General features: G+C 34.7%; 1 protein-coding gene across 1 annotated transcript; it reads right to left on the minus strand.

Annotated features, from left to right (window-relative positions):
• Window positions 1-776: 776 nt before the first annotated feature.
• LOC110823067 (Integrin-linked protein kinase family) lies at window positions 777-7,774 on the minus strand. The gene is made up of 12 exons (XM_088211212.1): window positions 6,982-7,774; window positions 6,390-6,464; window positions 6,162-6,257; window positions 5,508-5,593; window positions 5,302-5,422; window positions 3,896-3,975; window positions 3,376-3,438; window positions 3,123-3,229; window positions 2,860-2,945; window positions 2,075-2,196; window positions 1,653-1,764; window positions 777-1,056 (listed from the first exon to the last, which is right to left on the minus strand). The coding sequence occupies exons 1-12, from the start codon at window positions 7,291-7,293 to the stop codon at window positions 955-957; spliced, it is 1,362 nt and encodes a 453-aa protein (XP_088067338.1). The 5' UTR covers window positions 7,294-7,774; the 3' UTR covers window positions 777-954.
• Between the last annotated feature and the right edge of the window lie 4,522 nt (window positions 7,775-12,296).

Below are 12,296 nucleotides of genomic sequence, written 5' to 3' on the forward strand. Positions count from 1 at the left end.
TAAACTGATTAAAAAGTTCTAAGGTTCAAACATGGGTCTTGAGGTTTCGCATCACCATGTTAGATTTTTAACACAATAATCAAACAATGTGAACTTCATAGAATAATTATTATTTCGGATAAAATTGTTTTGATCTTATGTACAACGAGAACATTACTCATTAGAGTTATTAAAAAAAATAAACATAAGTAAAACCAATGTAAGATATGGGATGGAGTGAACCATCTGCAAGTATAACTTTTCGAGAACCATGAGAATACTTAACTATGCAATCATGTAAGATATAGCACTAAACTCAAAAAGCCAAAAATATTTTAGTTGTTCATTAAGAATGAAAGCATCAAATGATCGTTAATATTCACTAAGATTGAAAGCAATATAAGAATCATTGGACATTGTCCGCAAAAGGATAAGACCAAAAAGCTATAGAACAAGAAAAGACATTCCCCTTGTTGCTGTGTAATGAAGCTAAAGGTAGAACTGGTGTTGTAGAGAAGCAATAACCAGATTTGCAGTAGGTGCTAAACCAAACAATCCTGGACTATCTACGATCACGATAATTGTTTTGTTTTGGCAATTTTTTTTCACGTTCTTGGCCTTTTCGGGAACTTTGGTTGTTACGATTTAACAAAGACTTTGGATCCTGTTTTATGGTGAAGAAATGTTAGAAACATCAAAGGAATGACAAACTTTTTGAGCAGATAAGAGATAAGGAAAGCAAGAACGTTGGTATCGGTTGTGGAGCATATCTTGATGTAAGCGTGATACCGTGTAAATTTCCAGAAAAACTTCATCAAGTATTGGTTCCAAAATGATGTGTATTTATACAAGATATACATGGGATAGTCCACCTTGAGGTGATGTACCTTTTAAAAATTAAAGCTAGAAATTGTTACAGAATTAACAGAATACAAAATATCCTACTGATTTTCACACTCAAACTATTAATATTACTCATATGCCGTCTGTAGATAGAGATGAGCTGCTATGACTGCTGCTCGAATGATCTTTCTTTAGCATTGCCTCCAGATTCTGAAAGCACTTCAACGGCCTAACCTGTAATGTTACAACACAACCAGAGAGAACACCATCCAAGTGATCAACAATCTCATTAACTAAGATAATCACTTCAAGTAACTGCTGCTGTCTCAACCCTAAAAAAAATACAACTCAAAATGATTTGGTACAAAGCGAAACCACAAAAGATTTCTCCTCAATCAAAGCACCTACAATATTATTTTTCAATCAGAACCTACACTAAAATCATTGATTAGAGAATCCAAAGATATAAATCTGACAATTTAGCAAGGCTACCAGCCATGTATTCATTGCATGGGAATTAACCAAGGCACAGGAAACTACACACTCTATTCAATTCTCAAGTTGTGCATCTTGAAAACGATACATGGAAACATAAAGAAGAAACTGATTCTCAATTCCCTAAAAACAGTTAAAGCATCCCCAGATTTCTTTAGTTAAATAATAAAAGTGACTCAAAATAATGAGATGCTGGTATCATATTTCTATTTATTGAAATCATATATGCTGAAGAGAAAACAAAGCATACATGCGATCCGCCCAATGCTTGGAACATGCAAACAAAACATTAATGTGTGCATGCTTGCACACAGAGCAAGGGGATGGGAAAGTACCTTCCATCGTCTCTTATGACTGATAGTGTTATGGATGTGTTCAAGTCTTGTTATTATCTGCCTGAATGTTGGTCGCTTAGCTGGTTTCTCATGCCAACACTCTTCAATCAACCTGAAAGGAGAATCAGCAACTCTTATGAGATGATCTGGACAAAATTTTTCCATCACAAACTGAATAAAAGCATGTGCCAAAAGGTGTATGCATCTGTCTAAGATGACACGACACCATAACAAAGTGAAGCACAAACAATTGCCAACAGATCTATTGTACAGTAGATTAAGGTTAGAGATAACGAAGCGATCAAAGTATGGCAAAAGTAGTACTTCTAATAAAGCTAAAGCAATGAAGTCACCATTTTAAGGTACTTATCAAAGAATAAATCCAAAAGGCAATGTGCTTTAGAGAAAATTGTCAGTCTTACTCTTTAAGTCCATGTGCATAGCACTTAGCTGGAGCTTTAAAAGGAGGACGCCCACTGGCAGCATATAAATCAGGAACTTCAGTATCTTGCTTTGCTAAAAATGGTGGGCATCCTTCAATCATCTATAAATACAGGAAAATACAAATCACCTTTGAATCACATTATATTGAGTGTAATTCATGGAAATGGACGAGAAAAGCAAATTTATTATCTTTCGGTCAATTATAAGGAAAAAGTAAAGGGCAAATGCCAATCATTAGATGCAGAACAATAGACACTAAAAGAACGAATAGGTGAAATTATAGTCAGAAATTTATGAATTTGGTCATTACACAGAGAATGAAGATAGATGTGTCCCCAAGAACCAGAACTCTTTAAGTGCGCCTTTATTGGATTTAAGTCGTGTTCTGTCAAATGGCAGGTGCACCTTCACTGGATTTAACTCATGTTCTCTCAAATGGCAATTTAGTGTCTTCCCTATATATCATTTCCTGGAGGATACGTGAGTTCCCCCCCCCACCCTGAAATATATAGACATATATATTACCTTGCCATATTTCTTTCTCTCTAAATGCTAGTTAGCTATATATGTTTGATGTTTGTTCCTCTCCCCATATGCCTTTTCCTCTCTAGCTCTAAAGTAAGATAGCTAACGTTCATACAGAGACATACCATGACAATTAAGAAGTTATCATGCTAGATAGCATACGGTATCCAAGGATATTGGGTTTCATTCATGAGAATTTGATGTTCCATGTCAATAGGAGAAAATAAGAAGCATGTACCTCTTGCAGGATTAAAGCAAATGAAAATACATCAACTTTTGTATCATATTCTTCATTTCCAAGAACTTCCGGAGCAACATATCTACCTGCCAATTACAAACAAGACATTTACAATCTGTGAATCCTTCAACTAGCATTTCAGAACAATAATTAGTGAATACATGCAAGAAAATGATCACATATTGGATGAAGAAAATGTTTCGACAACTATTGAACAAAACAAGGATTATGAAATTATAATATTAATAAGCAGCAACACTCACAAGAAGTGTCTTGACAAGTTAGAGGCCTGTCTTCTTTAACCGTCATCAGCTTGCTAACTCCAAAGTCTGCAACTTTGAGATGTCCTGAATCGTCCCTCAGTATATTTCTGTCATTTATACATGTCAATAAAATGAAAGAGCTCACAATTTCAGGAAACTAAAAAGACAGCCACCAACTTGGTGAAAAATAGAAGCCATTTCCTAGATGTCTATAACCATGTTGGACAAAACAAATTCATATAAGAAATCTTACGAAGGCTCAAGATCACGGTGTACTATCGGCACTGGTTTAATCTCATGCAAATAACTCATTCCCCTGCAGAGTTACAAGGTAAATGTTAATTTTTTTCATGTTTGCTGCTAGAATAAATAATCATTCAGGTTAACTTTATAGCCAAGCTAATGAAACTGAAAGATCTTGTTGTGTTGTATATCAATCAAAGCAGAAAACAATCTTTTTACAGCACATTGGTTCTCTCATTTTCTGCCTTAACTACCAGCTCAGAGAAAACCTACTATAGGACAGCAGTTGCAGCTATTAAATAATCCCCTTGACTTTGGTGCTTCTCTGCCCATTCCCAATAGTCTTTATAAGCTGGCTAATACAAATTAATGGCTAGATTTATTATTTCAGTAGTCACTCAACTCATATACAATTGTGCAACTTTTGAGTTGTGGATATTACCCCTCAAGATATCTATCTCTAAGCTAAAAAACTCTATTAAGAAAAAAATTAGATAAATGACAACAAAATATTTAAAGAATTTCCATACCGTGCAATATCAAGTGCTAATCTCACAGCAGTCAGTGTTTTTAGTGCTCCTTTCCTTTTTAGGAATTCACGTAGGTCACCCTGTAACAAGAAGGACAATATAAACATATATTTCCTTCTCAAGCAGAAAGGATAGAGCTATAATTTATTATAAAAAAAAGGTTTCCTATGGCTTATTTCTTTGGAATCGATTAAGTACTTAAAGAAGCTTTGAGGGTCTTTGAATTAGCTTATTTCTTTATCAGTCTGAGCTTACAAGCTCACCAAAGGTGTTTTAAATTTATTTGTATTGGTAAACACTCAGGAGCTTATAAGTCAGATTACTAATAAGTTTTAGCAACAACATTTTTAGAGAGTTGTTGGGCCCCAACTTCATAATGGAGAGCTTAAAAACTCTAGAATTGATGCTGATGGCCCAAAAAGTACTAAATTACCCCATTAAACATTACAAAATTCTAATCAATAACATAGTTAGCCCATAAGTTTTTACAAATGTTCAAGTTCTTGAGGCTACCACATTTCCATTGTTGCCAATAGGCACTATTGGAGATATTTTGGCCAAAGGATACGTAACATCTACTAATGAGGGTTTCAACAATTCCTACAGAGAGGAAATGGTCATATGATGTATCTACTTTAAGACTTCATAAACATAATGGATTTAGTTGAAGAATATATACATGATTCCTCGTTAGAATCAGTTTCTTTTTGGAGAGGAGAAGAACGAAGCAAGAACTCTACATAATAGTTACTAAATTTCTTCTAGTATAAAGTTATATATCTTATTAGGATTTTATTTCTTATTTGGTTACTGGAAATCTTACAATGTTGTTTTCTTCTTTACGTATTCTAACCATATTAGCTTCTTAGACATCTTATATGCATGTTGACATAACTATAGTATTATAGTTATTAGCTGATAACCTAAATTATATTGAGATTCACTCATTGATAGAGTGCCTAACAACATTGTGATTGTGGTTGTTGCCAAGCCCTATTATTTTTTGGATTGAATTTTCTTATGTTTCCCTAAACACTATCCCATTGTGCTACATCAAACTCCTATTTCCTTACAATTGATCAAAATGATGAGATTGTCTAGTGGCATGCCTAATGATCCAGATAATTGTAACTAGGCAGATGTTCAAGCTACTTTGTCTCAAGGGAAATCCTGTCCATGTAAGGTTAGTTTTTGGGTGATGAATCACTCCTAGATCAAATGCACCATTGTCCAATCCAACGAATTATAATACATGCATTAAAGAGAAAATATCCAAGATAAACAGAATTTTCTCTTCTGTTGAGGAAAGAAAGGCAGGAAAGTGGGGACAAAAATTTTATAAATGCATTAAGTAGCAAAAGGATGCAAATAGTACTACAGATTATTAAACAAAGTCATATGCAAACCTTTGGTAAGTATTCCATCACTATCATCATAGGACTACTTTGTGTTACAGCACCAAGAAATTGCACAACATTTGGATGTCGAATCCTCTGAAGCAAGGCAAGCTCATCTCTGAATGCCCTCCTGTACAGGACATTCACTTGTAAGGATGATGAAGTATTGTGAACGTATAATATGCCCAAAACTGCATGGTTCTTAAGTAACCTACACTTTATCATCATCAGAAACTACTTCCTCTCCAAGCTTTTTAATGGCAACTTGTATTCCCCGCCACAATGCTATACGGAAGGTTCCCTGGTGCACATTTCATTCAGCTGACTCAGAAATAAAAAATGACAATAAATGGGGAAATGCAGATGTAGTATAAAAAAATTCTACTGCCATGCACCATATAGCAACTTAAGATAAATGGAAAATCTTTCTTCTTTAAGTTCAATGTCAGTAACAGGAAAGGAAAACAAAAGCAAACTTGATTCAGATTGTTTGCAGGCAGCTTAACAAATGAAGTAAAACATGTCGAAACAAATGTTCAGACAATGACAGATTGGTCTTATCGAGCTTCTCTTCCACTTAATCACTCAACTAACTGAAGATAGTTTACTATTCCTAACAGCTTTTTATGCAGATAAGCAGAATGTAAAACCATCAGGTTTGGATCAGATGAGACATTAATAAAATTTCAAGACTTCCATGAGGTATCAGAAACACTACCAGCAAAGAAAAAATAATAGACACAGTGGTCTAGACATATTTTTATTCGTATATGTACTTAAATATTCTGTACACATTTAATAATTGATGGTTGAATTTAAGGATTTTTCTAGTGAGGCAGCAAAATAGAGGGAAAGAAGTAACATTTTACCTTAGTTATTTCCACACTATTAGTGAAATCAAGTTCACCAGGATCAATTTCATATTCTGGGACTTCACGAGCATGGTTGACATGCATTGGAGCCACCTAAGAGGTAAGATAATATGGGAAGGACATTAACAAAAAGGCAAAAAAAGAAGACAATGTCAGAAGCAACCGTATTATTCAATAGAAACAACAAACTCAAATAATGAAATAAAACCCAAATTTAAATCATACCAGAGGTTTCGCGCCATGTTTCTCCAAGAACTTGATTGCTTCATGGTTTTTATAATGTATAGCATCTGCAAGCGGCTGTTTAGGTGACATTAGATAGTTATACAACATAACTCCATGAATGCTTTAAAAGTCTACCACTAACAAGAAGATGAGAAAATAAACAGTAGTATTATTTTTCCAGACAATAAGCAATAGAACTTCCCATTCGCTTCCTTCTTCTAAGGCCTTTCTCTGCATCTCCTATTGCTGCTTTCAAGTTAATATCATTATTCATATATCTGCAACATCTCTTTTACTTCCCACTTATATTACTATCCAAGCAAATATCTTTATGAATTTGAAAAAATTCCACTCCTCTTCCAGCAATTAACCTAATCAACTAAAGATTAAAGATTTTAAGTTCGTAATATTTCTTTTTCGTTCCCTTATCAAAACATAGAGATCTTATCCCAAAAATCAAGGTACCAGAAAATGGATTTGCACGTGGATTTTGCATATCGTTATACTTTCAACATGTTAACTAAGCACCCAAAAACTGTCCAAACAACAATATGGAAAGAAAACCAGATAAACAGAGAGCAAAGGTTATTACAGTGCTGCCCCAGCGATCTTTGGGATCAACGTCGGCCCCTCCTTCAATGAGTAGCTGAACCACCTTCTTCGAGCCCTGACAGGCGGCCACGTGGAGCGCCGTCCGGTTATCTATGTCGCGAAAGTTAACATCAACGCCAGAATCGAGGAGTTCCTTGATTCCCTCTAGGTCAGCCTCATTGGCCAAATACATTAATCTCACCCCTTGATCCATTCCCTCACCGTCCTCCAACTCGGACTCCTCCAGCTGACGCTGCGGTGCCAACGACGATTGCCTACCGAGCGTAAACCTCGCCGGCACTTTTGCTTCCATTTCAAATATAAACGTGCCAAAAGTTACGACCTAATGAAGAAGACTCCGATTTTTTCGATTTTAGTGGTGGAAAACTTGAAGAAACTACAGCTGATTAACCGCAAAGCTGATAACTACAAACAACAAACAATGGACATATTCTTTCTCCTGTACAAAACTGTTGAGAAGTTAATTTTCTCTATTCCTATTCTCCGGCGAACAAGAAATCGAGAATGAAGATTATTAGACACGGAAAGGAATCAAAGAATGCTTAAACCTCAATTGAACCCCGTTTATTGAGGAACTTAAGCAGGGTTTTGTAATATAAAATGCAAATGCAACTATTGCAAGGATCTATATGATCACGAAGTTTAAGTATCAAATCCTCTAAGTTTAAGATTCTGATATAAAGATCCAGAGAGAGAGATTTTTGAAGGTATGTTTGAAAAGAGAAGAAACGTTGGTGAAGGTTCAGAGGTTGGCGACGACAATTTGTGAAAGAGTAAGAAATATGTGGGCGTCACGCGTCTGGCCCGCGTGTCGGAAAGGCGACACAGCGCATACTAAGAGGTTGTTGGCTAAAATGTACCGGGGTGTTAACGGTACACGATACAGGCTGGTTGAGCTCTGTGTTTTTTTCTTTTATGTTTTGACATTTGACTTTACAGGTGAGGTGACGGCGATTCCACTCATTTGGTTCTGAGCGCGTGATTCTCTGTGTCGGCGGCATTGACATTGTTAAATCCGGACCGTCGATTGTCGCAACTAGAAAAACCTACGGTGAAGAGTCTGCGGTCTATCCGGATTCAAATTGGTGGCCTATTTAAAAAATAAATAAATAAAAGTTAGCGGTTTATTGCGTCAAGCAATGAAGGTGATTACGTAACCGTTTAAGGAGTTGGATGTAACGACGCCGTTTTATCTTTTCAGGGCAAAAGCCGAGGCTACTAGATATATAATAAATCCTATGATGATATACTTCGAACTTGAACTTTCAACTTGAGTTTTATATTTTCTCGAACTTATAATAAAATAATTTTTTTAAAAAAAAGAATACCTTAAAATAAATTGATTAATAATTATTAAATTATTCATCAATTCCAACCTTAATTTGTCATTTACAATCAAACCAAAATTTTTTAAGAAATTTATAATAATTTGTAGTAGCCAACCAAATAATATAATATAATTAAAATTTTATTTTTAATTTTATTAAATTTGTACCTAATAATAATTATCGTATGATAATTTTATCTCATTTAGTAAAATAATTTTTTTTTATTATATTAATATTTTTTATTCTATTATTATTAATTTATAATTTTAACTCAATAAATTATTTTTTTATGATTAACTGTTAACACTAATTCTATATTTTAGTTCTGCAAATCAGGAAGAAAAGAAAAGGGAAAAAAAAATACGAGGCATGAATATTTAAATTATAAAAAGAATTTGAAATGGTTGGTCGTGATTAATTTAAAGGTTACATAATCTATGAAGCTTATTATTTTAAAGCAAAGTTATTAGTTTGATATTATAACATATTTTAATAAATTAATCATGTAAATATAGACTTGATCCAAATGATTACATCATTTATTATTTTTTTCAAAATTTTGAAAAAAAAAAAGTTGATTTTAATACACACAAGTCATGTGATATATATCCATTATAATGCTTTTTCTTTTCTACAAATGGGAAACCAAAAAAAAAAAGAGACTAATACTTGTTCAACTAAGCCTAAGTAGTGTCAATCCAAGTGGAGATGCCTTGGAAGATTCGGCCAACCCATATATCATTTACAACGTATATCTATTTTTATTTATTTTAGATCTTATAATTTGAACACAAAATTATTATAAGAAATTTTGTTATAATAAGTTTCAAACTTATGTCATATAATAATCAAATAAATTAGTTACCGCTTGATTATTTTTTTTAGAAATTGTTTGTTTTATCTTTGTTTTAGCTTATAAATTTTTAAAATATTTTGAGAATACGATAAATGATTAGTTAAATTAAATAAGTCAATAAACTAAACACGTAATTTTTTAAAATTTTATGAGACTACTTTTTTTTCAACTGTAAGAGAAAAAAATAAGCATTACATAAGATATAAAATTAACATGACTCAAACCTGACACAACTTATGGATAAGAGATAATCCAAATAGAGGTAGAAGATAAGAGCTTTAGGGAATTGGTCAAATCTAATATAGCTCTCGTGAATGTGATTTTGTAACACCCACAAATTTTTTATTTTAATTAAATAATTAATAAATATAATTTTTATTAATTTATTTTATTTTATTGTATTTTATTTAATTTAATTTAGAGTAAAAAATAAAATACAATTGATGGAGAATTTAATTGAAAATAATTTTGGAGAAAATAGGTGAAAATTTGGGTTATGATGGTATTTTTGAAAGAAAAATAGAAAAACATAGGTTAAAACGTAATTTTAAAAAGTTTCGCCACGTTAGACGTCCGGTCAGCAGTCCTGACTAACCAGGACGCGCCAAATGGCAGAGATGCTGACGCGGGAGGCCACGCGGGGGGCCACATGGGCGATATGCATGTCCGCGATCGAACGACTGAGATCTGTTCCTGTTCGCACGGACATCCTAGATGTGCTCCCTCCCAAACGCGATCGAACGACCAGATTCAAACGCGATCAAACGGCCCAGAGTGAATCGCGATGGACGGTTCAAATTGGATCGCGATGAACGGTCCAGATTCACTCCCTATTTAATCGCGATCGGACGGTCCAGATCAAACGCGATAGACAGCCCAGATCAAAAGCGGATGGATATAAATAACCCCCATCTACACCAAATCCTAACCTTAGCTGCCAGAACCCCTCGCCAGAGAAGACGACCCAGCCGCCAGGGAGAGACTGTCACCACCTGTCGCCGCACCGGAACCCTTTCTAACTACCAAAAAAGGTAAAAACTTTTTTTTGCACGAAATTCAATTTTAAGCTCTCATGGCCAAATTGGAACGAAAAGACCGGCCAGTTGGCCAAAAAATACCGGCAAAGTCTGGCAACAACGCCGCAGAAAATTTCACAAAATGCCTCCGATGAGGCCCTTTCTGATTCTCGTTTCGCGTAATTTTTCTACCGCTGTGATCACCGTTTTTTTCTTTACAGGTTGACCGAAGCAAAACATCCAACCGCAACGTGAGTTGGAGGAGCTGCCACACTGGAGAACCCCGCCGCCTATGAGTTTCGGTTTTTCATATTTTTTCGGCCAACCGATGCCCTTTAACGTATTTTTTCGCAGGGATCGATGCAAAATCGGTCAAATTCGACTGAAAATGGCCTACCTAAGATAAACCGTCGTCGCCTGTCGCTGGAGCACGGCAGAGCCGTCGTGCCGAATTTTTAAAATTGGCCGAGTGGGCCCTAGGATTGATTTTAGGTTTATTTGGAATATTTGTAGGCACTATTAGAGCGTTTCAGGTTCCGAAGAAAAATTCAAGGAACCTAGGGTCCACCCGTAGGCGCAGTAAACAGTTTAGCATTTCAGACACCAAATCAAGTAAGGATCCTTCACCCTATTTTCTATCATAGAACTAAAGTTTAAATAAATAATAATGTGGTATTTTGTGCGATTTTAGTAAACATGCATAATTAATTATAGGTTGCTAATGAAGGTAGAATCGAAAATTATCTACTGTTGTTATTGATTATTTTTACAATTTATCTGCATGATGATATCTTATTTATTTATTTTATGGCTTAAACGCATGCATAATTTATTTTACGTGTTTACTGCCGAATCGAAAAAAAATGAAGTTTAAAAGGTAAAGATATTGTGTGATTAAATGATTAGATAAAAAAACAGTCTTGTTGGATATCCTGCGAGATGGTGGACGGACCGAGTACATAGGGAACCCTACCGTGAACGTTGTCTCATACCGGACGGGGTATGGAGACTTGATAATTTGGCGCTCATACTGGATGGAGTATGAGAACGGTCCACTTCACCCTTATATCGGACGGGGTATTGAGGTTTGATAAATTGCGCTCATACCGGACGGGGTATGGGGACGACACTTAATTGAGAATGATAAATAAAATGGTTCACATGTAGCGGGGGCATCCCTATGAACCTCCATGGATACCAGTAGGCTGGTGAAAAGAGTGGTAGTTATTATTTGGTTTATTGATAATGGATATGAATTTATAATATGTACTATGATGACCGATTATGCATGAAATATTGGTCTGTTTGATATTATTTTTCTTACAGATTATTTTCATAAATCCCACTACGGCAAGTGAACGAAAAATAATTTTATGATTGATAAATGAATTTACTAAATTTAATACTCTATTAGTGATTTTTGATTTTATACCAACATTTACTTTTATGTGGGTGATATATTGTGATATTCTTACTGGGCTAGTATAGTTCATCATTTATTTAATCATTTCAGATCAAGATGACCAGGTTCTAGAGCCCGATCTGTAAGAAGATTGCGAGTAGATGCTAAATATTTTTTCTTTTCCGTTTATTTCTTAATTTCGTGTATTTCTTTCAAAATGGAGAATTTCGTAATGCTGTTTAGTACTCTTAAGTTATTGTATAAGGAATGTAAACCTTAACCCTTTTATTTCACCTTCGCACTTAAGTTATTATCTATTCCTTTTAAATTTTTGGGGTTCATTATAGATTTGCCCAACATGCAAGACAATCAACCTACATGTTAACTCTCTGTAAAATATAAAAAATAATGTCATACCGATTACATGCAATGAACTAACTAATATGAAGCTCAAGATCTATGGTAGATGGGCTAAACCTATCTCCCTGATGGAGGAATTGAGAAAGGAAGGAGCCTACTTCTAAGTATCAGCTTCCTAATTAATTTCTTTAAGGCTAATCTAAGCCTCTATAAAGCACCAGTGTTTCAGCAGTGATTGCCCATTTGGACCAAGATGGCATGTAATTCAGCCATCGAATTAGTATTGCGATAACGAATGAGATATCTAGCAGTAGCATTATTAGGGTTGACATA

This window comes from Carica papaya, chromosome 9 (assembly GCF_054855325.1).
Source record: "Carica papaya isolate Zhongbai chromosome 9, ASM5485532v1, whole genome shotgun sequence".
Classification (NCBI taxonomy): Eukaryota; Viridiplantae; Streptophyta; class Magnoliopsida; order Brassicales; family Caricaceae; genus Carica; species Carica papaya.